General features: G+C 44.7%; 2 protein-coding genes across 10 annotated transcripts in view; both read right to left on the bottom strand.

The window, feature by feature from the left end:
• Positions 1 to 1,856: 1,856 nt before the first annotated feature.
• si:ch211-167j9.5 (tyrosine kinase receptor Cad96Ca) lies at positions 1,857 to 13,293 on the bottom strand. 3 transcript variants are annotated; one of them, XM_004537975.6, is made up of 13 exons: positions 11,062 to 13,293; positions 10,875 to 10,947; positions 10,717 to 10,804; positions 8,975 to 9,197; positions 8,691 to 8,829; positions 7,768 to 7,866; positions 7,214 to 7,374; positions 6,941 to 7,078; positions 5,736 to 5,847; positions 4,868 to 4,967; positions 3,111 to 3,210; positions 2,755 to 2,895; positions 1,857 to 2,470 (listed from the first exon to the last, which is right to left on the bottom strand). In XM_004537975.6, the coding sequence occupies exons 2-12, from the start codon at positions 10,888 to 10,890 to the stop codon at positions 2,788 to 2,790; spliced, it is 1,284 nt and encodes a 427-aa protein (XP_004538032.1). In that variant the 5' UTR covers positions 10,891 to 10,947; positions 11,062 to 13,293; the 3' UTR covers positions 1,857 to 2,470; positions 2,755 to 2,787. The 3 variants fall into 3 exon arrangements, with proteins under 3 accessions (XP_004538032.1, XP_004538031.1, XP_076748224.1); XM_004537974.6 differs by having other exon boundaries at positions 1,857 to 2,895; XM_076892109.1 differs by lacking the exon at positions 11,062 to 13,293 and having other exon boundaries at positions 1,857 to 2,895; positions 10,875 to 11,047.
• Positions 13,294 to 16,580: 3,287 nt separating this feature from the next.
• usp32 (ubiquitin specific peptidase 32) overlaps positions 16,581 to 25,979 on the bottom strand; it is a 65,260-nt gene continuing 55,861 nt past the window's right edge. For all 7 annotated transcript variants that reach the window (XM_023152386.3, XM_023152387.3, XM_014407712.4 and 4 more), the window contains 10 exons: positions 24,499 to 24,610; positions 24,236 to 24,420; positions 23,964 to 24,148; positions 23,567 to 23,653; positions 23,029 to 23,149; positions 22,288 to 22,479; positions 21,939 to 22,164; positions 21,385 to 21,839; positions 21,205 to 21,297; positions 16,581 to 20,845 (listed from right to left, as the gene is read on the bottom strand). In XM_023152386.3, coding sequence (XP_023008154.1) covers positions 20,672 to 20,845; positions 21,205 to 21,297; positions 21,385 to 21,839; positions 21,939 to 22,164; positions 22,288 to 22,479; positions 23,029 to 23,149; positions 23,567 to 23,653; positions 23,964 to 24,148; positions 24,236 to 24,420; positions 24,499 to 24,610 — 1,830 coding nt within the window. In that variant the 3' untranslated portion in view covers positions 16,581 to 20,671. The remainder of the gene's footprint in view (positions 20,846 to 21,204; positions 21,298 to 21,384; positions 21,840 to 21,938; positions 22,165 to 22,287; positions 22,480 to 23,028; positions 23,150 to 23,566; positions 23,654 to 23,963; positions 24,149 to 24,235; positions 24,421 to 24,498; positions 24,611 to 25,979) is intronic.

Here is a 25,979-nt window from a genome sequence, read left to right on the forward strand (position 1 = left end):
AACAATTTGGATGTGTCAGTACTTTTGGCAGTGTAGTGTGTAAATCAGCTACATCCACGAGAGGGAGAAGAGTTAATGAAAAGGTAAATAATTATGCCTCACAGTGATTTCAAAATAATTTCCATTTTATGATTTCCACAGAAATCGTACCAATGTGTTCATGACACCACCTGCAGGGGTTGGATGTGTTAGTGATGGGCAGGAGGAGAAGTGCAGAACAGTGGTGGATAATTTGGTTCAGGAGAAGTCATCTGCCTTTCAGTGTGAAGGTGGCCAACCTCAGGAGGAAGAGAACAGCTGCACAACCCATTTTCATCCTGGGACAAGATGATGATGTGCAAGTATTTGTCGTCCACACTGACAACAAGTTGACCAACACACAGGCTGTATAAGAGAAAGCTGTGTTTCCTAAAGAACCAGAGATCCTTCAATATGTGCAGCAAGTGTGCATTGTTATGGTCGTCTGGGGGGAGTAGCATCAGAGTTTGGATAAACTGACTGCAAACTGGTCACTTACTAAACTGTTACCCTGCTGGGTAATCCTGAGCCTCTGCACCAGTTAGTGAGCAGGTAGTGAAGCGCCTTCAGACCGATTCTGCACCTCTGCCACAAAGACAGAGGTGAGTAATCTCTTATGAAAACATGCTATTGGTAGTCTACCCAGTAACGGCTCCTCTTGTTGTTACACCTTTCAAGTAATAGGAAAAAAATCATATTTATTTTATTTGCATATCAACAAAAACAAGCCACTTATCGGGGCCTGGAGCCTGGGGCTCGCTCGGGCCCCTTCGGAGGTGGGGTGCCCCCGGCCTCTCGGCCTGGGGCTCGGTCACTCAGGCACGGCTGGCTGCCGGCGGAGCTCACGGGCGCGTCACTGCAACTCCCCCTGGCTTCTGCTCCGCGGCTGCTGAGTGAGCCCTCATCTGGGACTCTCCTCAGCTCTTTCTGGGACAGTGGCGCGGCTGCCCCTCTGTTGGTCTTCCTTGGTCTCTTGTGTTCTGGGGGCCTCTGGATGTCTGGAGTTTTGATCTCCTCCATACCTGCTTCATGCCCTGGAGGACGGGGCTGTGGCCCCCCCACACCCTCTAGCAGATTATTACATGAAGGAACCTTTTAAAAAAAACAAGTGCGTCCATGCTCACAGGTGTACACACGGGTGATCACACCCACAAACTACACCCTTTTTGGCTCCTACCTCAAAGCACACTGTGTTCTGTTGATCTTATGTGCTGCACAATAATGTTTAATATTTAGTATTTACTGTCATATTCCCATATATCATTGTGATGCTGTTTATTCTATTACTCTTGTTCTCTTCTGCTTGTTTTCTTTTTTCTTTCTCAGCAGGTGATCCAGGTGATCGATATATGCATTTTTTTTTCTCTGCCCGTTCTGTTGGTTTTTGTTTTTTGCCCTTCTCCCCCGTCCCTCTTCTCAGCTGTTTCTCTTTCCCTCTTTCTTTCTCCCCTTCTTTCCCCCAGTCAAGTCTGTCCCGTATTCAGTAAGTGAAAATAAAATAAACAATAAAAGGTGAATCAAATGGACCATTACGGCAAGGCTGGGATGGTCAGTTTGGTAAAGTAAATCTGTTGGGCATCTTTCTTTGCCTTTAGACAACAATTCTGATGCAAAAGAGCCAAACGGGACAGGCAAAAAAAAAAGAAAAAACAAAACAAAAACAAAAACAAGCCGATGAGTTAAACGTAGAACAGCATTTGGTCCGTCCCCCTTCACAGGTAAGTCTTCCTACAAATCTTTGTCTGCTTGTGTTAGTCTCAAACGTTTCCATTAATACAATTCTGTTCTGTCATTTATCTTTATGTTTGAGTCTTAAAAGCAAAACCAGGGACAAGGTCTGCAATTCAGCTGTTGCAGTTTGTTCAGATGTAGCAATGTTAAGTGACCCCTGCTATAGAAATACATTAAAACTGGATTTTTTTATATTGGTTTACAAAACAGCAAAACAGAAAAGCTAAAATATACAAATGAACGCAAACACTGAGAAAGCTTTGAATAAATTAATAAAGAAATGCTATTAAAATACAGACATATTAAATAACGTACATCAGACATGTCAGACTGCTGAATGCTGAACAGCTCCTCCTGTTGGACTTTACGTGTGATCATCTTGTTTCATAGAGGTTCTTCAAACGTTGAGCCGAGAACATAAATGTGATCTAAAAACGTATGTATGTTGAATTTTGCACATTTTCTGCAAACAGTTTATGAAACATCCTTGTAAAGAAAACACAACAATTAGACTCCAGGTAACAAATCAGTGCACACTGAATGATTATGAAGTGAGGCTCTCTGTATTGCTTTCAAATAATTATTCTCAACTTTTCTCATTTAGTATTACTCAGGCTGCGTCGCTGCACACACTGGCATGATTCAGCCTTCAGTGGTCCCGTGTGTAGCTGGTAATGTGTCAGTATTTGTGTCTGTTGTCAGAGGAAGTTGAAGTGTGCGCCTGTTAGGATACATTCACAAAAACAAAGTCCTGAAATGTGACAGTCATCAGCGTACAGTCGGCAGACTGTGATCACACAGTTTGATTCTGTTTACCACAAAAATTGGTTTTATATATAAACTAATATTTTATATATGAAAAATAATATAAGAATATAAAAATACAGAAAATGAAAACCACAGGTATATATTTAAAAGAATCCTTTTTGAACAAACATGCACATTATGACTGTTGTGATAAGTTTTCTGCTCCTTTCATTTATTCAGCAGGAATTAAAAGCCCACCTGAAATCTGCACGCATGATTTAAAGTACCCGTTTAGAAATTAGTGTCCAAACTGACACTCGCTGCTCGTAAACGATTGTTTTCCTGAATTTCGGCCTCATCTGTCACCACCTGCTCTGGACTCTCCACATCCACGTAGTCCTGCAAAGAAGAACACAGTTTATCTCACACATGTTTGTCTATCTGCAGGAGACTGAGGAGTTTACTCTGACAATACTGTGGAAACACTTAATATAGTCGCGTTTTTGTCAGGATTTTAATGCTGTGTGATGAATATCTCAGCACCACAAAGGCTATGCTGTGATGTTTACAGATCATAACAAAGAGAGAAGAGCTTAAAACATGCTGCTGCTTACCGCATCGTTTTCCATGATGCTCTCCAGCATGCAGACGATGTCTGTGAACGAGGGCCTCAGGGTGTACGGCTCCTGCCAGCAGTCTCGCATGATGTGAAGTCTGTGAGGTCAGAGGCCACTCAGTGATACACAGTCCATGATTCTCTATCATAGTTACTATCATCCTGAGGTATAAGAGGATGGTACATAAGGAATGGTGCGGGACTGGCACATGAATGCGACTCATCCAGTTTAGATATTGATGGGGGGACGAGTTGAACCGAAATTAAGCTAAAGGAGGAAAAAGGTCGGAAAGCTACGTCCAGCAGAACACAGTCGCTTTCAGTTTTACTTTGTGAGTCACCTACACACGTGTTCTGATGACACCTCCCCCTCCTAAACACACACTCCCATCACAAGCACAACACACAAAAGACATGATTTTGTTTTTCTGAGCATAACTTCATTAAATATTCTCCTGAAAACAAAACTCTGTATGAGCCACGAGGCTCGACAAAATGCTCCTGACAGCGAGCCTCTTTAGTAAACGCAGCAGCTTTTTAGCGGTTTTACACAGATGTTGATGGGTCTTTTAGATTTCTGCCAAGCTAACGGGATCGAGGTGTATTCCTACCTTCCTTGGGTGAGGCTGACTCCCCCCTTTGTTAGAACTCTCTCTGCTTATTTGGCCGTTACAATTAGCCAATCAGCCTCCCCGGTGTACGTGCACCTGCTGTTCGTAACCTCTGGTTTGCACGAGCGATCTTGTTCCTTCTGCAGCTTGTTTTCCAGCTGTTTCTTTGCGTATGACACTTTGTCATTTGCTGACTGCGTGTCATAACTGGCCGACTGTGCCTCGTGTGTCCTCCTCTGAGTTCTACCAGATATCTTTGATTTGACAACAATTGTTCTTAAATTTTGGATGTTGATGTTGCTGCTCGCCTGCTGACAGGGACACGCTGGCTGCCCGTCCGTCTTAGAATTGACTTTAAAAGTTTGTTGTTCTCCTGGCTCCTACGTACCTCTGAGCGTTTGCTGTCGTGGCCCCCAGATTATGGGATACGTTGGCCCTCTGTATTAGGCATATTTACATCTCTTTTAAAAACACACGTTCTCTGAGGCATTTTAGGAAAAACCAGCTTCTGGACAGATTTAGTCAGTTTTTTGGTCACTTTTAATCTTTGTTATTTCTTTAATTGTATTTATTATCTAATTATTAATTCAAGTGTATCTTTTATTTAATTATTTTATTATTATTTAATTTTCTTTGTCTGATTAATGTTTGATTTCTTAACTTTTATCTCTGTTTTTACTGGAAAGTACTTTGGTCAGCCATGTTGTTTTTAAAGTAGAAATAAAGTTGGATTTTTTCTGATTTTCAGCAACAGTTTATGTGTTGAATATTGATGCTATGATGGCATGTTGTGTTCTTTAAAGCAGCAGCTTCAGATTTGCTCTGAAGTCTCTCACAGTGACACGTGAGCATTACTCTGCTAGAAACCTGAAAGCTGATGTTTGTGTTTCAACAAAGCTCAATGAAACCTGACTGAGTAACAGCTGATTTCATTACGAGGATGATTCTTCTGTTGAGAACAGCAGTATTACTCTTTACTGCAGCAGAGTACACATGTGCGGTTGCATCACGAAACATGAAACGTGGCACAGCCTGCTGAGGGACCCACTGTGACAGGGGGGAGCTGTTTTCAAAATGAAGAAATAAATCTAACTTAACTGACATATATCAATAACTAATATACCTAAAGGCAGTTTTCACTTACATCTCTGGTCTGCAGCCTTCCGGGTTTGTGTTTTTGTGACCCATACAGATGTGGTACACCACTTGCTCTGATGTCTCCAGGTTTGGATACGGCAGCGTACCTGAAAATGTATTCATATCACAATTTCTCTTAAAGTGGATTCTGTCACTGAATATGTGCCCAGAGCAGCAAATATCACTGTGTAATAGAAATCCCTGTGTGGGTGTGGACTGCAGACTTTTAGTAATTTACAGTAAGACAGATAAAAGTATCCAACTCATAATCTCTACAAAGAACCGTACAAACACTGCAGGGTCCACGAGTTATTAATACACTGTAATTCAATTCAGCTGTATTTATATTGAGTCAAATCACCACAACAGTTGCCTCGAGGTGCAGCTATTGCAGTTGCACTGTAGACTTACAGGACAGCTAACGTTTTAAATGTCATACGACTGAACTGGAGAGCGAAGTCAGACAAAAGTAGGACGACAGGATGCTTCAGTCAGCTTCTTCATGTGTTTGGATGCTGGTGACAAGGCGCCAGGTTTCCACCTCTGTTCAGAGATGTACTCGTAACCAATGACACAACTTTCCAGAGTCAATTTATGTTTATATTTGTGCTTACATTAATGTTGTGTTATTTCATTTCAGCACTGCTAATACACTGTGGCTGTATCACGGTAGAGGAAACAAGCTTTTAATTTCTCCATTTTATTCTGGCCGGAGTGAACAGCGGCCCGTTGTAATGACTTTCAACCAAAACACGGAGCCACCACAACACAAGGCCGCTCTTCAACAAAGAGCACGTTTGGAACATATTACTGAACAAGTAGAGGAGAAGTCATGATTTCCAGTGGTCAGAGAGCAGCCCAAACCTCCCACTCACCAAATGTCTGCATCTCCCACAGCACGATGCCAAACGCCCACACGTCTCCCTTGTAGCTGTAGTAGTTGTTCTTGAAGTACTCTGGGGGGTACCAGCGCAGGGGTACACGTTGCTGCACAATTTACACATGATGGAAAAAGTGATTTCACCAAAACTTGAAGGTGATATTTTCAACTATGTCAGTGGGACAATTTTAGACATCTAAAAAGATCGTGGAGGAAATGCACGACACCATTACTGCTGGTCTTTTTCTGCACCACAGTTTCCTGTTGAAAAGGATGTTGCTAAATCTCCTGCACACGTGCAGTAACACAGAAGCAAAGTCTGTTTCAAACTGGGCTCAAAAAGAGTTCACTACATTTGTAGCTCAACCAGTAACAAAGGTCATCCTATCACATCAGGTCGGACCAAACGTGAGATGCAGTTACACTTTTTGTTTTTGTAATATCCAGGTTACATTTGAAAGTGTTGTCCTGAAGCACTTTCAGTCAGGACCACTTTAGCTAACGAGAGATCCGCGGTCATTTAGATTTGCTGGTGTGGCTCATCTCTGGGACATCCCCGCTCTTCCATGTGCACACATCGAAAGCTGGAGGTGGGGAGAGGAACAGCAGCAACAAAGCAAGGCACCAGCAACTACAGACAGTGATTAAGTCAGAAATTACATAAAAGGAGAAACAATGGCGGAGGAAGGGGGTGCGAAGCGGCCTAAAGACGCGCAGTAACTGTGGACGGCTCCAATAGCTTGTACAAAGGCATGACTGGCTGTAACTCAGGATGTGGAGCAGGTCATCTGCTAAATATAAACACCAAATATCCTCAGGCAACATCTGACTCAAAGATTCTCTCCTGAGTACAGATGTGTGCACACGTTGGACAGAAAGCACTTCTGTAGAAGCTCGTATGAATGGAGCAGAGCTCATTGAGGCTGGTGCTGAGATCAGCTGATGTGACGGTGGCTGACTTTGTTCAAACTCTGCTCAAACCTCAAACATGCATTGATGTTACAGTGAGAGTGAAACTACAGCGCGGGAGCAAAGCTGGAAACGTTTGGGTCACTTTGGATTCTCACTGGGAATCAAACACGAACGGAGGACGTGATCATCCACAAATAAGATCAATGAATTTGAAAATGTGCTGCAAAGCTGTTCGGCAGTCCGAGGACTGTGAGAAAAGGATGCTGTGTGTGCGTACTGCGCTCTTACACGTGGGTTTCTCCAGCGACTGCTGCGACGGCTCGCCATTCGCGTCAAGTCTCGGGCGAGACCAAACTCGGCCACTTTCACCTCCCAGGGAAACTTGTTGACCATGACATTCCTCAGAGCCAAGTCACAGTGAATAATCTGCACAGAGAACCAACAACATTAATGCAAAATGTAAACACAACGATAAAAAGTGTGTTCAAACTGTCAAAAACAAAAGTCACACTGGGACAAAGTGGGACCAGTATATTTCCTATCAGTCTGCTATGCTCTTACCATTTTGGAGCGCAGGTGCTGCATGGCTAGAGCAACGTGGTACGAGGCAATGGTGAGGAGGCTCTGCAGCTCAGGGTCAGTACTCAGGTGGGCTCTGTTGGTCTGCAGGAAGGTCCTCAGAGTGCCGTAGCTCACATACTCCATGATCAGAATGTAGGGCTCTGCACAGAGAACATCCCAGTCAGAGACAGAGACGTAGGGCCTTACAGAGGGACACGCCTCCAAGAAGAATGCAACAGACGTTACAGGTTAGTTCGTAGTTACAGGTTAGTTCGTAGTTACAGGTTAGTTCGTAGTTACAGGTTAGGAAAGGGGGGAAACTAAGCATATCTGTCGGTGTGGAGGAAGATGACAAACAAACTGGTTCTTTCTACTCTACCTGAGCACTCTATAAAACATTTACCCGTTCATACAAGCACTTTTTCATGGTTACGTGCTTTTTGGCATGCAGACTGGAGCAGCCAGGGCTCAAACCAACAACCTTCTGATTAAGAAGGTTCCAAGCCGCTCTACCTGAGCAGAGAAACAGCAGTCTGTATGCACATGTTCATCACCTGCAGTGGTGTTCCAGTCCAGTAACTGGAGGATGTTCTTGTGGTGCATCAGTTTTCTCATGATGGAAACCTCCATGTCCACGTGTTTGAGGCGGACGCCTGAGGTAGAGGAAGACACAAAGGTCAAACCAAAGCCCAGATGTAACTGGCTAAATCAAAAGGAACGTATTCAGTTTTGTACTAAAGCTCAGCATGATTCATGTTAAAAATAATCCTCATTATTATTCTTGTCCTGACTCTTAGTTCAGCACCTGAGCTGAAGTGGTAAACGAAAAAGACAACAAAGAATAGTCGATGGATGCTAAAACTGTAGCTACAGCTGAGAGGAGTTGCAGATTCAGGTGGTTAGCCTCTGTGAGCTTGTCTCTGTGGGCAGCTCCTCCCACTTCCTTTTACAGTATTGAATGCATTGTTGTTATACGGCAAAACTTATATTGTACAAGATGAATTTGGTGCCATCAAAGTTCTCCTAGCTCGTCTCAGAGCTGCGTTTGCCGTCACTGGTCACAGCATTTTAGCAATTTCATGAAGTCTGGAATCCCACAGGGTTACGTGTCAGTGCTTTTACACTACACTCGCTTCGTTTTTTTCAGTGCTAACAGTAAGTTATGGTCGGGGCTGTAATATTAACACCGAGCGCAACGTCAAAAATGTATGAAATGGCTCAGACCAATTTGTTTTTCAGGAATATTTGATCAACCAGAGCGATGACGTGTTGCAAAAACTGCATGAAAAATGTAAACAAACGTGAGCTTAAAGATTCCCACTAATTCTACTTAAAAACAGAATATTTGAACATCATTATAGGACAGCTTACAATCATTTACTTGGATGACAGTTTCCTTCTGCTTATCATGTCAAGTACTTAATTACTGCTTTCAGGGATGCTCCGCCTGCAGGCAAACCTCCAGCCATGTCCTTACCTTCCTTGCTGATCTTACAGGTGAACATGCTGTGGCCTTTACACGTCCCTCTGGTCATCCTGGCCTGGTAGAAGACGCCCTCCTTTCCTGCTTTGATCAGCTGCAGAAGGTTCAGGTCTGACTTGGTGAAAGGAGGATCCTTGAATTTGAAATAGACCCGTTCGTACATCATCAAGGTAGAACCGCACCAAACAGAACATGTGAAATCTAAATCTATCATCATCTGAAGGTTCATCTTCTGTGTCTACAGCAGGAACACAAAGATATCTGTGAATCAGCGCTACCTGCTGCAGTTGCTGCAGACCTTTCCACAGCTTCTTGGACGGAGACCTGGCTGAAGTGCTGGGTCGGAGTGGAGATTTGGGAGGAAGTTCCCGCTCCTCCTCCTCCTCCACCACAACTGGGATCGGCCTCGCAGGTAAGAGGGGAGGCTCTACCCGAGGCACAGCACTCATCAGCATCTTGTTCTGCCGGAGCAATCTGATTGTCTTGAGAGCGGATCGGTATCTGCAAAATAACGTAGACAGTAGAACAGGTAACACCGACCCAGGTACGGAGGCGAAACACTCGGCTGCCCTACTAAACCAGGAGCAGCAAGTCTGACGTCACACAGTTTGGGACTCGGAGCTAAACTGTGTAACTGTAAGTGACACTGCACATAAACCAAAGATCCAGACATCCAGTCTCTTCCACGTGTCCTTGTCAGTGTCATTGGGGGTGGAGCCTATCCCAGCTACCACAGGGTGAGAGGAAGGTCACGCCTGGGACAGGTCGCCAGTCTGTCGCAGGGCTAACACAGAGAGATAGACAACTGCTCATATTCACACCTATGGGTGATTTAGACTCACCAGTTAACCTGAACCCACTAACTGCATGTCTTTGTGCTGTGGGAGGAGCCAAGAGAACCCACTCAGACACGGGGAGAACACCCAGACTCCACACACTCCCAGCCAGACAGCGCATTCAGACCCAGGAGGCAACAGTGATAATATTCCTAACCTTAATGAAAACAAATCACATTTATCTAGAAATACATTATCTATAAACAGATCACCGAGTCTTGGGAGCTTTATTCTAAAAAAACGAGCTAAAACTGGTGGTTGGATAAGACAGACATGAATTCAGATGGAGGCTGCAGAGCTGACCCTGACTCAACATTCGTTTTGAATAAGTCAGTCTTTTGCTATTATTTTTCACTTTTTGTAATGCACCATCATTTTAGTTGGTAACATGCTGCACAAATAGAAATGTTTTCAGAATAAAAGAACGAGGAACAGCTGAGAACAGCTGGCCATGTGTTCTTTTTGGCTCATTTCAAAACAGCGACACATTTGAATGGGATTGTATGCTAATACTGAAAGATAACATATGACGCCAAAATATTAGAAACATCTAACAAGGTGCTGTATAAAGTAGGTCCGTAGACATCTGTATTATGAGTCTATGTTAACACGATCTCTTACAGTGGATAACATCTGTTTTTGGACCTATGGCGCTATGCATTTATTATAATAATAATAATAATAATAATACAAAGGCTGAGCAAAAAAACTAAATTCATCTTCGGTGTTTTCACGTTCTACTTTAAAAGTACATAAACACTGAAATCTGAAGACTGCAGATCTCAGGAAATGAGACGATCAAAGAAGAACATCTCACTTTTGTAAAAAGGGAAATAAACGTCTACACCAAACTTCACACAGCAGGTGAGAGGTACATTTCACAAACAAGCAAAGACAAACTTTAAGGAAACCGTTATAGCGGTTAGCATCTGAGCGGCTCATTCCCTCCGTGAAGCCAGTGTGGCCAAAAATGGGCTTTTATTAACGTCTGATCTTATAATATATTCACGCTAAAGTACGTGAAGGGAAATTGTTATGTTTTATTTAATAATGCTGCTGTTACTGTTGCAGCTTTGGTGAGGACAGTCAGCTTAATTTGAACATAAAATGTAGCAAACAGACCAAGTGAGACTGAGGTCACGTCGTTAATAAAAGCCTTTTTAAAGAACTTAAAATGGACTTACTTTCTGATGCACACGGCTCCCAGCACTGTGAACACCACGATGGTGAAGGAGAGGAGACCGCTGAGGGTGTATACAACGGAGTTGACATCTGAAAGGCCACAAATAAGTAAGTCTAAGATTCACGAGCTCTTACAAAGCGTCAAAGCCTCAAAGCTCACCTGAACAGTTCGCCATGTCCTCTGCTCAGTGTTTGTTTTCTGGCACAAACTGGTAAAAGAACATCAGGCTGGTCTGTAACAGCGATAGGAAGAACGTTTAGAACGTTTCTTTTTATAGAGCTGATTCACTGAAGCCCAAAATACAAAGAAAGCACAGGAAGAGAGTAACTAAATGAAAAAGCCCTACCTGTGCTCTGTGACAACTTTGATCAAGTCCATTCTTCTCGCCTAAGCCTGCCAGTCAGACACCAGACAGTATTTATTCTGCTCGGTCCCACTTAAAAATTCAAAAATCCGCCTTGTGCTGGATAAAATGTCTGACCCGTGTTGTGTTCAGCAGGAGCTCTCACAGTACATCAACCACAAGACAATCAGAGGAAATGAAGTGAAGCAGCAAGTGGTTTGAGATGCGCTGTTTCACCTCACGCTGATTTCTAGAATGAGTGTGAGTCCACTTCACACTAAACTGTCTTCATGTCAACAGGTCATCTAAAGTACAAACATTTTAAATTTAATCACACCCAAAAGTTAATCTAGTGTTAAGTTACCGACTTAAACACACTGACGCAGTCATTTTCCACGTCCAACGTGTGACCAGTCACAGTCTCTCTGCTCTGACACTAAAAACTAAAAATGTCAGTCAGGATTAGGCGAGAGGCGGAAAAGCCCCTGACTGGTGCGCAGGGCAGAAAGAGTGGCGCTGTTTAATTCGGAGAAGCTGCTGCAAAGCCCCTGTGTGTGGTTTCCTCTCTCGTCTGTTAGCTGACTGCAAAACACCGAGGAAGGACAAGAAAGGTCAACAACTGTTTTAAATTTGCTGCACTTCTTCGTTATGACGAGCACAATCATGTAAAACCACTGCTGTTTCTAACATGTTAGCATGCTTACATTTGCTCATTTGAACCAAATAAAAAGTCAAGTTTAAAAGACTTCCATGCAAAGAAATGAAGGTCCAGGGCTTTGTGGTCTAACCTCTGTCTGCCAAAACTCGCTGTAGGTGCATGTAGTGTGACATCTGTGGAGCCCGGGCATGTGTGGGAGGCTGAGAGATACGCACAGCACGCGCTGTAGAGAGCTCCTCTGCAGTAAAAAGTGGTAAACTGGGGTGAGCACGTATAGACATCTCCAAAAAATACAATTAAAGGAAAACTTTTTAATAATCAGTTAAACTTGTGGGATGTTGCTCTGCTCAATTAACCCTCATAATGTCCTCCCGATTTCCACACAGCTGTGGTCCTCAGGGGTCAGAAATGTCCCCACTTCATTTGAGTGTTTTTTAAAGTATAAATTGTCAATCAATTCAGTGTTACACCTTAGTTTTACTTAAGACCAACACATTAACACAAAATTTACCCAACATTTTAGGGCCACCAGACCTTGTTTACATAAAGTACACTTTGTTTTTGAGCGAAAATAAAACGAGACAATAAAAGATTGTTTTGACTGTTTGTCTAACTACAGAGTGCTGTATGTTGAACTGTAGTGAGAAAGTTCTTTTGAAGCATTTATACATTTTAAATGGCAGCACATAATCACAGCTGTGGTCCTCAGGGGTCAAAAATGTCCCCATCTGGTTTGATTGATACTTAATTAATATGAAGTGGATTTTTCCCCACTTTTAATTAAAACTTAATTCAAACATTTTGACACAATTTTTTTTATTCCATTTTGAATTTAAGTCTGATAAAAACCTCATAAAAATGAATTTTTTCTTTGTTTTCGGGTAAAAACTAAATTAAATCATCAGTTATTGTGAGGATCGTTTCACAACCAGAGTCGGTTGCTTTAAAGAGCAGGAGGGGCCGTTACTCAGTTTGCTGCTATTAGAGATCAGGATGAAATCCTTGTGAGACCCTGTACTGGTGCAGTGGGTCCTGCTTTCCACCTGGTGCACGACAGTGCCCGGACTCATGTGACCAGATTATGCAGGCAGTTCTTGGAGGATACCACTGCCTGGTCTCCATGCTTGCTGGACCCACGACCAAAAGAACCTCTGGGAGATAAACAATATGAGAACAGCACCACCAAGGCTGGAGATGGAGCAACACTGAAAGAGAGGACCGGTGAAGCATGCAACACATAACAACAATGCTCAGTGGCTAGGATCTAAGAGCACACCACAGCAACCATCACAGTGGCAGAATGACTCACAGAAGCTAAAGCTACAGAAGCTAACTACACTCCATCAGCACAAATTAACGAGCTGCTTATGTATGAGATACACCCAGAATGGCTAACTGAAGGCTGGATAGTCCTGATCCCCAAAGATCCCCAGAGGACATCAGTCATGTCCAACTACCGGCCAATAGCCTGTCTCAGCACTACATGGAAGCCCCTTTTAGGCATTATAGCAGCAAGATGGATAGGTGTATGGCTCAATACATAACCAAGGAATTGGCAGAAACACCAGAGGGGCAAAATACCAACCAGTGTTCGAGCAGTCTCGCTAGACTTCTAGACTCTCTAGACTGCCTAGAACTGTACAAGATCAGTGTGATGCTGAGAACCTTCTTCAGGAATCCCATGGGGGAACAGAGACCAACAGAGGCCAACTAAAAGTCAATACCACAAGTTGCCATCAAGTCTAGGATCTAACACATGCTCCGTCCCAAAAGCTGTTCTGCATAGACCTGAACCCCATGGATGGAGCAGTCGTTAACCACCTCTAGATGGACGACATCAAGCCTTATGCCAGGAGTGAACAAGACACCAACTCACTGATCCACAACAACAACATGGGAATGCCATTGGACTGGACAAGTGTGGTCACATGGTAACAAAGACAGGGCAACATTGCAGACACCTACAAGTACCTTTGGGGGGACACAGAGGCAATTTGGAACCATGAAGAGGCCACCAGGAAAGTTGCAACCAACAAAATAAGAGATAAAAGCCACTGACATTGAAACAAGGAAGCTCCTTACCATGCATGGAGTCCAGCACCCTCCAAGGAAGGACCTCGCTCTCCTGCAGCAGTGCGGTATGAGAAGGGTCCAGAGGAACAAGTGGTATAAATGAGCCCAGAAGAATCTGGTCTACATCAGAAGGTTGAATCTAGTCAGATATGCAGACCACCTCAACCTACTGGATGACTTATACGCAAGTGTGTTTCAGGCACGTCTAACCAGGAGGAAGCTCTGTGGCAGAGCCCATGAAGCTGTGGTTGCAGCCTTACTTCCCCTACAGCGAAGACATTGACTGTATTCCAAATTAGAGATGGACCGATCCGATATTACGTATCGGTATTGGTCCGATACTGACCTAAATTACTGGATCGGATATCGGAGAAAAATAAAAAATGTAATCCGATCCATTAAATATCACGAAAGCACCTCACAAAACTTGCAACACGCCGTAACTCACCTCAGAACGTTAGCACGTCGGAGCAGTATGCATCACGTGATAGAGCGGCTGTGGCATGCGGGACCTGTCGATGGTCTGGATAGCATGTGGAGCTTCGCTAGCAACCCGGCATTTCATCTCCGACAAAGTTATCCCCGAGAGAAGTAAAGCAAGTGTGTAAGTCCATCTCTGAATGTTTGTAAAGCATTCCTGCGTTAAGCTTAACAAGCGATATATGGAGCGACTGCCTCTCGCTCTCCGGCTGCTACTTCAATCGTGAAACTGCTTAATGATCAGCTGATCGGCTTTTCTGTCGCGAGTCCGTCTCTCTGGTTTGTTTTTGGCCCACTTTGCACCAGAAAGAGGAAACCAGCGGCTGAACAACAGCAGCACGTTTAAGCTTGATCAGCTGTTGTTAGAATTTATTTAATATTACTTTCTACTCGAGGATCTTTTTCTACGTAGCTGACGGCTGGTAACTGTGCAGGGGCGGATCTAGCAAAGTTTAGCCAGGGGGGCCGATAGGGCATGAACAGGGAAAAGGGGGCACAAAGACATACTTTTTTCTTATTCTCATTTAAAATGTCTAGCTTTTAATAAATAATTATCTGACACCCAAAGTTTTAATTTGATGTAAAATGAATAGAAGTCAATTACTGTATATAGTAACTGTTAAGTCTAATATATATACCCTTGTAAGCTATAGTACTTTTTCCTTTGGGAAGGTACCATCTGTGCAGTCTGCAATTTTGTTGAAGAAAGATGTTGAATCTATTTAATATTTCTTGAAAAATAATTGATTTCTGTGCCTTTTTTTTCACACTGCATCAAATTAAGGTTGATTACGTCGATTAAGCATCATGAGGTGGAGCGTGAGGGGTGGTTCCCTATTTTTTATTTATTTATTTTTGTTGCTGCTGGGAGTTGGAACCCTATTAGTTAGGTTGCTTAATATGCTAAGTACTCTTTAAAATACCAGAATAGTGAGGATGGTGTAGGTTTAAGTTTATTAGATTGATCAGTATTGCTGAACTATGAAATTATTTTTTTTTTGCATACAGGTATAACAGAATAGCTTTAGTGTAGTTGTTGTTTTAAACTTGAGTATGAACTTATACAAAATGCAGCAAGATATTTAAAAAACAGTTTTGTTGATTAAAAAACACGATATCGGATTCATATCGGTATCGGCAGATATCCAAATTTATGATATCGGTATCGGTATCGGACATAAAAAAGTGGTATCGTGCCATCTCTATTCCAAATATGGATAAAATAAAGTAGCTCAACCTTGACAAAAGTCACTCTGCTGGGTTGGGAAGGCAATATGAATGAGCCAAGTTAGTTTATTACTACAGTCTGATTATGTTAACTCGAAACTTGTGAGGTAAATGTGGAACTTTTAGGCCGTTGGCTGCTTTAATCAATTGGGGATCAAGGAATAGCTGAAAGTGTTGGGGTACCTGGGTCTGGTGGTCAGTGGTTTTGATTTTGTTTGTCTATATTCTGTGACTTAGTGTTTCTCTTTTTTAGTTAGTATCTCCTGATTTCCAGTCTTAGGTTTTGTTTATATGCCTTTTCATGTCAGGTTCACACTGCTGTGTTGTTTCCTGTTTTACTGACAGTCTGCGTCTGTTAATGTTTCCAGCTGTGCTCTCATCCTGTGTCTCATTCCCTCGTCATCCTTCTCTGTATTTAAGCCCTGTGTTTTCCTTGGTCTGTTTCACGATGCCTCTCATGCTGTGTGTTCTACCCGTTTAATCCTTGTTCATTTTTCCAGTTGAACCTCCGAGGACCTGGCATCCACACGTGGACGTCACATTTTGGGTTGTTTAGACCAAAATACTTTATGAGGACGTTATCCTGCCACTGTTCTATCGAAATTTAAAACGAATGTCCTCATGTGTGGATCTCATTTTTCTCAGCAACAAACAAAAACAAACAAAAACCTGGTAATTCTTAGTTTTTACATTCATCAGATCCCAGTCAGCCTAAATAGGAAAGAGAAATTAAAAATGCATGCTGTGAAAGAGTTCGGGTCTTAGGAGGTTAAGTTAGTTTCCTGTTTTTCTAATAAAACTAAGTTTCTAAGTTTGACCTCCTGCAGCCGGCGCTTCGGGTCCATTCCTGCCTGCTGCACACAGCCTGACACAAAGGAGCTTAAAAATATGTTGGAGTTCAGTCAACTTATGGCCAAACATAATGAGACACCATCGAGTTGGATCGTTTCTGTCTGTGTGATGCTTTGCTCCTGCTTGTGGCATTAAATTGAGATGATCAACGAGGCTGTTCTACTTCACAAGTCTACGCAAATTGCCTGAAGTGTCAGATCAGGGTTGTGACCACAACAAAACGACTCTGATGTCATTTCCTTTGCTGAATTTAATTTGTTGCTTGGGTATTTCGTTACAGATCAACAGGATCACTCCATATACACAACTACAGGTACAGTATTTTGTACAGTTCATATTCAAATACATAGTTTTCATTGGCTTATTTACAAAACACGTTTTGTTTATGTACACGTTTTCATGTCAGTGCAATGTGACTTTCTTCCAACGAACACCTTACAAAAAAGTTTATTAAATTAACACATCTGGTTCACATCAGACAGATATGAACTTAAATAAAAAAAGAAGCTACACACACTGAAAGACAGCTCAGTAGTCGATCGCACTGCCTGACACCGTGAACTAATCTTCCTGGGGGGCGGGGCTTCAGATGCTAGCCCGATGTTCTACAGAATCAGTGCTAGTCCAGTTTCCCTGGGCGTCAAATCCTCGTTCCTGGATTAGAAAAATTGTGCTGAAAGTAACCCCGACATGAAACATTTCTGCTAAGAGATTACGCTACCGGCCGTTTGAGGGCACATTCACAGCCCAAGAAACAAAGAGAAAAAGAAAGAAGTTGACATCTATTGCACCTTTAAGTAGAGCAAACATTGCAAACTGAGCTCTCAAGGGACAATTTTTCCTTCGAGTCCTGTGATAACCTTCAACCACAGACACAAACTGGACACTGTCTACAGCTCAGTGCGACGGCAGGAGGGTGGAGGGGGAAAGAAAAAGAGCTGGCCAAGCAAACATAAATAACACTCTTATGTACATTTCCATTTGTTCAACAAATGTGATCTTTGCAGAAGGAAATAAAGTTTCATTCAGTGACAGATTTATCTCCAAGTACATCCATAACAAAGTCGTCTCATCACAAATACAGCAGCTAAAAAAGGGGACGAACGCAGAGACGAGGCTCTGCGCTCCAGAAGACGAAGCCGGGCGCCATCGACAGTCTGCCGTCTGTTCACAGTGATTAGACGGAGCCCCCTGACGTGACAGGAGCTCCGCCATTGCTGCTACAAAGCAGACACACAGAACTCTGCAGCTGGAACCACGCGGTGAAAACATGGGCTCGTCCATCTCAAAGAGACCTCAGCAGCCACGTCGAAGCAGCCAAACCTTCAGAGGAAAGGAGGAACGGCAGAAACAAATCATTTGCTCGAACGTTGGCTCTAGTCGTGTAGCGATGCATTTACGCTCCTCACACAAACAGACTTTGGTTACTTTCCACACGTGAGCACATCTGTCTACGGGGGGATGGTTGTTTCCAAATCATTTCCCTGAAAACATCCCGGCAAAAGGTGAAAACGTTCTAAGACACTTATTTGATTTTTCTTAAAACTTTCATAGAACTTCCTGAAAAAGTTTAAATATTTATTCATTTCCACCAGAAACCATCATCCCAGTCATCAAACGTTATGCCAGCAGCTAAGAAATGAAATCATTAAAAATGGACACTGCTCCGTCTACACTGACATGTCACTCGCTTTTGTTGGACACCCATCAGGGTGTGGCTGGCCCACTGGATGGCTCAGCTGAGGAAAAGGGGGAAACTGGTTTAAGATATGAAACACTAAGCTATTAAAATGAGATTGTGAAAGTCCGTCTATTGAGACTGGGCATTAAGATCTGCTAGAAATACAGAAGCTGGAGTAAGACCTTACAGTTTGTGTTGTGCTTTGATGGTACCCATTCACAAATATGTGGTTTCAGCACCCCTGCTGCAGCGATCAGACTGCACAGGACGGGGCACCTCACACGGCTCTCCGGGCTCGATACCCACAAAGCTCAGAAAGGTGAATGCTTGCATTGGTGGTGTCATTCACAAGCAGGCTGCTCATACACGGCAGGGCAGATGTGGCCAAGTGCACAAGTGACTAATATACCAGCCTATGGAGGCTGTAGCCAGTGAGCTAGCCAACACGTGGTTATCCATAGATTCATTTTTTCCCCCTAAAACTAAAAAGTGTTCCAGGAGCATCTATGATCCCCTAAGCAGCAGGAGGTGGGACCACTGCAGCGATACTTCACTGCATCTTTATACACTCATGCTTCAGGTTTTAGGTGTGCTAAGCGGCATTGAACCCGAGGCTGAGCCTGCTGTTCCTATTACACATTAAAACAACTCAAAAATACAAGATGGAAGCTTTAAAAATGTAATGATGTGGAGTCGGAGAGAAGCGACTGACCAACCCTCTGCAGCCGCTCCATTGGTCATTGCATTCGCCTCTCACTCAAATGAAATACTCGTGTCAGTACACTACAAACTGTCTGACACAGTGTGTGAACTCTGACAGGGGAGAGAAATCACACGAGTGGGAATTTATCGGAGATATTTGTTAGATATCCGTCCGATCTATGAGTGCACGTCCGCACTCGACACTGAAGGAGCTCTTCCTTATTTCCTATCGTGCACACACTGGTGCAAAAGTCACTGCTCATATTAAACAGCATGACTTCTGACCTCACAGTCCAGGAAGGTTTATCAGGTCTGTATGAATTCACTGAGAGTAGATATATGAACTATGATCGCTTCAGGGACAGAAGTTAGAACCCAGGTGCTTTTCCAACTCCACGTTTGCACGGTGCAACCAAAAGTACCTGAACTGTGAATCATGCAAAGCTGCTCTAGTTGCGTGAAAAACAAAAAACCCAACAGTGCAACACATGAAACACTCATGGTTAACAAAGGCTTCCCTGCCTCTGTGCGAAGTAGCCAAGGTGACACCCGGTGAAGGTGAGAAACACTCACAGCGATCTGTGGGACTCGTTCGAATGTGAGCAAAGTGAAGTGTAAGCACAGAAGCCACATGAGACACAGTAATAAAGGCTAAAGTTGGATTCTGAATAGCATTATGGGTAATGTGGTTTACAGGCTTTGAGCAAATAAAAAAATCTCTGCTTCTTCCGTTTTGACACTTTTAAAATAACAAACAGTAAAATAATTAGCTGTGATGGACGCAGGAAGTCCAGGTTTGGGTGGACAGCAGAGAACTGCAGAGGTTTGCATCAGCCCCGTGGAGATGTGCCTGGTGTCTACAGGCGGGGCCTTTAGGTAGCCTGAAGCAACTCTAAGAAAAACTAAAAAAATAAAGCAGATCCTCTAAAATGACACATTTACACAATCAAAAAAAAGCGTTTAAACATATACCGTACAACTTTTTAAATCATGGCACCTGTCCCCAACAAACCCAGGTTCTCAGTCGTCGTGGCTACATACTGGTCAACATTGCACAAATCACCGTGGATATTTGGCAGCTGCAGGACCAAACACAGCTTTTGGCAAACGTGCCGAATTTGATGTGAACATCAGGACCCGAGTGTCCTGGGAGGGGAGGGGGGTCTTTGTGGGGGTGTTCCTGAATGCATGTACCGAGTCTCCTACACTAAAAGGAAGCATTTCATGATATTAATACTGTCACAGACTTTTGGGGTCCAGTTGGCTGAAAGAATGCAGGAAGCGATGAGGTAGCGTATGACGCGCGTTTTCCTGCTCACACTATCGCTAATAAAACCTCAGCAGAACCATTGGTTTGAAAGCTTGCCCGGGCATCCGTCGTCTCCCGTGGCACCAAACGTGACTCCAGCACACAGTGAACGCTGGGCCCCGTGTACAGTTGGCATCCGTAGGCCTGCAGGGACTCACGCCTGGAGCACATCGGTTTTTCCCTGCTCAGGTCAAATCGTGACTCTGGGTAGAAAAAGCCGTCTTTTGTTTTGAATCCTGACATCACAAGTGATAAGTGCACGATAAGAAAGCAACATCGCTGCATGACTCGGCCGTACTGCCATACATTCAGAGATGCGTTAGTGTGCAAGTATATTTTACATCTATGTCATGGCGAGGATCACGGGGTGGGAGCTGATGGGAGTTCGTCGGGCTCAGCAAAGTGCACCGGTCGGGTGCTTTCACAGGGAGGGGCTTCGCTGTTGTCTTAGCAAACCTTTTCACCGATCCGTGTTTGCAGTCGAGTTTAGAAAGTGCTGCGAAGCAGCCATAAAGACGGCGCGCGGTTCAACTGTCAGCCGTTCGTGAGATCTTCTGGCGCTTCCTGTTCAGAGCAGCAGGCTGAAAGAGGCGAGCGGGCGTAGTGCTGGCTGATGGAAGACGAGCTGCGGTCACTGGAGGACGCAGTATTTCTTGTAGTCTGACTCAAAGTCTTCGTCCATGCTACTGGTGTCGGCCATCTTCTTGCCATCGATCTTTGGCAGGAACTGGGAGTAGTTGACTCCCTGCTGCTCGTAGAAGAGAATGTAGGCCGAGTCGGTGTCGATCTCCTCAGAGTGCACTTCCTGTAAATGAAAAAACAAATAAAGCGGAGTGTTGTTACAGCGTGGTCGCATTTGGGGTGTCGACAGAGCCAAACTTTTCCTTACATCACACAAGAGTGCCCAGCGTGTGCAGAGCAGCATGTGTTAAAGTCATGATAAAACAATCACAAGTTTGGTAAAGGTGTGTGTGTGTGTGTGTGTGAGACACTTTAACCAATAAAAACAACCCACATAAACCAGCACAGCTTTAAGAGGACCATCTGTTTCCCTGCACAGTGCTCCTCTAAGCTGAGTCTGTGGAGGTCGTACTGGATGTGTAGGAGGCTGTAACTAGTTACCTAGTACCTGCAGACAGTAGTGGAGGTGTGCTGGTGCCTTACCTTGCAGCTGCTGTCATTGTAACAGTACCATTTCCCATTGGGGTTTTTGGCATATGTCACATAGTGGCCTCCTCCCAATATTCCTGAATGGCACTGGAGAGATGAAGCAGAACAACATTCAGGACTTGTCTGACTGTTCTCCCCGCCCGTATGCCAGCGTGCACAAAGCGCCTGACTTACTGATATTGCATAGAGGTTGTATATGGCATCCAGACACATGTTGTCTCTGTGCTGCAGCAGAGAGCCGTCCGGCTCCGTGCTGCTCTCTGTGCTGCAGTCGGAGCACAGCCCGTTGCTGTCTCCGTTCACGAGGACCACGTCACAGTGGCTGCTGGATGCTTCACTACCGGAGGACGATTCTGATGCAACGCCCTCTCCTGACCCCTGAAGCCCTGACGCTCCTCCTGCTGCTGAACCCTCTGGGTCCGCCTGCGGTGCATCGTCTCTCAATTCAGCCTCAGAATTAGCTGCTCCGTCCAGGTTCTCCTTGCTGTTGGAGAGGCGATGTCTGCTGCCCAACTGGGGAAGGCGCAACCGACCTGGTCTGCGGCCTCCGCTCCCGGCCTTCGGGCTGCCAGACGGGCTACTGTTCCGGCTGAGAGAGGGAGCAGACTTCCTGCTTGAAGCTGGGGAAGCTGTTGGGGAAGCAGCAGTGTTAAAGCATTAGCACTTCAATTTTCACATTCTTTAAAAAACACAAACAGTGATGAAAGTCTTTACTGGACATGCCGTACCTTTGGGGAGGTTGCCAAAGCCAGCGGGTGCAGAGATGGAGGACAGATTGTCTTCTCCGACCCTCAGCAGATCCTCGCTCTCACTGCGGGAGTGGAGGCAGCGATGCTCGAGGTCCCTGGGAGCCAGGAAGGCGCTGGGGTCAAAATTCTCCCGTGGAAACTTGACGATCTTTTGGGACTTGATCCAGCGACCATTCACGAACTGGAAGCGCTTCAAGTGGACAATCTACACAAGTGAACACGTGTCAGACGCCGTCTCTAAATTTATTTCACGTGAGAACGTTAAATGCTACCAACACCCACGCATCGTTTCACATAAAACACTCAGATGCACGAGTCTGCTCCTGACCAGTATGGGTGGCAGCCTCCAGAGGTCCAGCTTCTTGGTGGCCAGTCGGTGGGTCTTGCACTTGGAGCAGTAGTAGAGTTCGTCCTCTCCCAGCTCCTCCTCGCTGGTGAAAGCCTTCAGACAGCTGTCCAAGCTGATGGGCTCAGCCTGAGCTCGCCGAGACTGCTCCACACTGCAGTGCTCCTCCACAATCTGCAGGGAGAGGAGCGCGATGCATGACGGAGGATAATGGACCACGAGAGCAGACACTCGGGGAAACAGCTACCAGGTGTCGTTTTAGAGCCAAGCAAAGTGCAACTTTAATGCATCTAACAAGTTTTACTGCTCAGAAACTCATTTTTCCTAGAATTCACATAAACCACAGCACTTACCAACACACCTCGAAGGAGTCTGGACACTTTAATCTGACATTTACTGACTCACTGACGCCTCCGTGTGGCCATACTCTGAATCACACCATATTCTGGTTTGCACAGCGATCATTACATGAGGACAACTGGACCCTGATGTAGAATTGCTAATATGACGGTGTGAAATATGAAAGCAGTGTTGCTGCTCATCACTCCTCCTGCCCCGAGGAAAGCTGGTGTTTACAAATGATGACGTTAATGACAGCGAGCACCATTTTCACAGAAATTCCATTACTGCTCTAACTCGAAGTGACTTTTTCTCTGCCTGAATTGGTGCTGTGTGTGTGTGTGTGTGTGTGTGTGTGCGTGCGTGCGTGCATGTATCCTTTACCCTCTCCTGGGAGGTCTGGTAGCGGAGGTGCAGGGCAGTTGGATCCCAGTCTACAGCTATGTAAGCATTTCCTACAGAAGCTCGGTCTTCTGTGCACTCTATCGTACAGCCTCTGCAGAACCTGCAAACACACAGATGTGCAGTACAGATGTGTGAGTTTTGCTTACAGAACACGGTTACAACAAATCAAATGTCATAATCTTGCATCAAAATGTGCTACTCCCACTTTAAGCTGTATGTAAGCCTGAATTTCACAGAACTTCAGGACAATGAGGTTCGGTTTATTTTGCCACAGCTGCACTCTCACTTTAAGCACACAAAAACAACAAAACTCTGTATTTCCAGTATTGTAATTCAGCAGGAGACGGCGTGCATGGCGTCTATCGTAGATATTAGCTGCAGCATTTGCACGCTGGGGGCTGGAGGATTAGAGAGTTCGGCTGCGTCACACAGCTGAGCTTTTGCGTGCACCTCAGAGCTGCAGAGCGTGTGTGAAAACGGCTTTAGTCGCGAGTGTCTGTATCCGAAACGCTCTTACCTGTACCACGGACACCAGGCACACGAGTTTCCATCCTTGCCCACGACCCTCAGAGTAAAGGGGTACTGATAGCCCATGCTGTCATCACTGCAAGTTAAAGGAAGACAAAAATGTCAACAAACTTGTCAGCAAAGTTATTTTTTCCTTCCAAAATTAAATTACACTAAACAAGGGAAGTGGCACGGATCAAGCTTTAGACAGCTGATGCTGATCCGACCTGATCCTGATTGCGTAAGAGACTTCGTCCGGACAGACCTGCTGCCTCAGTTTAACAGAGGAGAGTCTGGAAGTTCGCTCAGGTTCACACTCGAGAGGGTAAATGCTTCTTCAGATGAATGTTACTCAACAGAATCACACGAGTGTTTCTCTAATAAAGAGATTCGTAGGAGGAAATTACCAGTCCTGGGCATGGTTGCTGGCCTCCTGTGGGGGCAGGGGACTGGCCAGTCTGGACACCTGGATCCAGACTGCGTCGTACAAGTCCTTCTTACTGGTGTGCACAGTGCAGGGAACAATGAGCGGCATGCCGAACAGACTGGGTCGGTTCTTCTGAGACGACAGGAAGTACAACTCTGTGCGCATCTAAAGCGGGGGGCACAAACATTTACGTGTTACGTCTACAACAACCATAAAAATGACACTGCATTAGTTTTTTCTACGAGTTCTCACCATCTTCCTGTGCATAGCGATGATGTATCCAATGAAGGGGCTCTCGTGCACCGGTGTGATGTGTCCATTGGCGACCCCGTTGGTCAGAGGCGTCTCAGGGCTGCAGGGCCCACCGTTAGGGATGAGGTCTAGCTTACTGCCCACGTGCCCATTGGCAGCTGTATTGTTGGCTATAGGTGTGATATCTGATGGAGGAGGGGAGAAAATGAGAAACTCGCAGGTAGCTCTCTGGTGAGTGCGCAGACATGTGTAAGATGACACACCTGTCAGCGTGGGCGAGCTCAGTGATGTTGGTGAACCCGGCACCGGGACCTCGAACGCACACAAGAAGCCGTTGACAGACAGACGGACCTTCTGGTTATCCTGAGGGAAGTTCTGAAAACCAAAGGTCAGCACATAAGACTGCAGCAATAAAGACGCCTACATGCAAACATTTCAGCAGAACTACGAGTTCATTACACGCCGGTTTGTGCCACACATCTAAAACCTTGGTAGGACTTTAACTCTCGTTCACGTAGATGGTGCTAAATGGCGTCTGCAGCTAGTGGTGCAACGGATCAAAACTCTCACGGTTTTAAAGTCACGGATCGGATCAATTTTCGGATCAGCAAAAATAGAAAAAAAAGACAAAAATTCGACTCGCCGTTTACTTATTCAAGTATTTTTTGCCTATTAAAAATCATTCAACTGAAGACTCATTCCAGGCACTTATATAAAAACAAATTAAGGTGCAATATGGACATTATGGACCATGCTGGGCAGCCTCTGCACACGGCCATAAACAACCAGAGGAGTCTGTTCAGTGACAGGTTGCTTCTCCCAACGTCAAGGACCAGCAGACTTAAAAAGTCCCACACGCCAACAAACTGTTTAACTCCTCGCTGGAGGGGAAACGGGGACAGAGGAGGGGGGAACAAGTAGCTGTAGTGCCTTTTCACTGTGCAATAGTTGTTGTTAATATCCAACGGTGTAACAGACTCACAATACTTAAAATGTGCCGTTCCCTTGTATTCTTATTCCTATTTATCCCTTTTGTATTCTCTGTATTTATAAATGTGTATATTTGGTATATTTCTGCTCACATTCTGCAACTTCTGTGGGTGCTGTGCTACTGGAAACTGAATGTCCCGGAGGAACCCACCCGAGGGATAAATAAGGTTTCATCTAATCTAATGTAATCCATAGGGCAGTGCAGGGCTTTGTATCTACCACTCTGGGCAGCAAAGGGCTGCTTAAATGCCGCAAACTCCTCTGCTCCGCTACTTGGACCGCTGGTGCTGACCATAACTATCGCTTGACAGACTGACCACGCGCACCATACACATACTTTTTTTTCCCCCCCGAGTCTTCGGGTCACGTGCGTACCGAACCGTGGAGTGGGATCGGTTCGGATTTCGGATCAACCGTGATCCGTGGCACCACTATCTGCAGCAGCAGCTGCGTGTTTCCATGCAGCCGTATAACAACTGGAAGACGTGCTGCAGCAGCACTCACATCCTCTGGCACTTTTTATCTTTGATCGTGTTCGACGTTTCAGCCGTTAATTCTGGAGCGCTCTCACTGCGCCGCATACGATCGCCTAAAATATCAAGATTCTTATTATGGACACAAAATACACCTCACAGAGGAAACGTAACCATGTGGACTGACAGACAAATGAGTGTTTTTAACACAAAGAGTCTCGTGTTAAAAACACTACAAGGTTAGAGTTAGTAACGTATGACTTTCACCAGGGTCTAAGTGT

The sequence above is a fragment of the Maylandia zebra genome, linkage group LG14 (genome assembly GCF_041146795.1).
Source record: "Maylandia zebra isolate NMK-2024a linkage group LG14, Mzebra_GT3a, whole genome shotgun sequence".
In the NCBI taxonomy this organism is placed as follows: domain Eukaryota; kingdom Metazoa; phylum Chordata; class Actinopteri; order Cichliformes; family Cichlidae; genus Maylandia; species Maylandia zebra.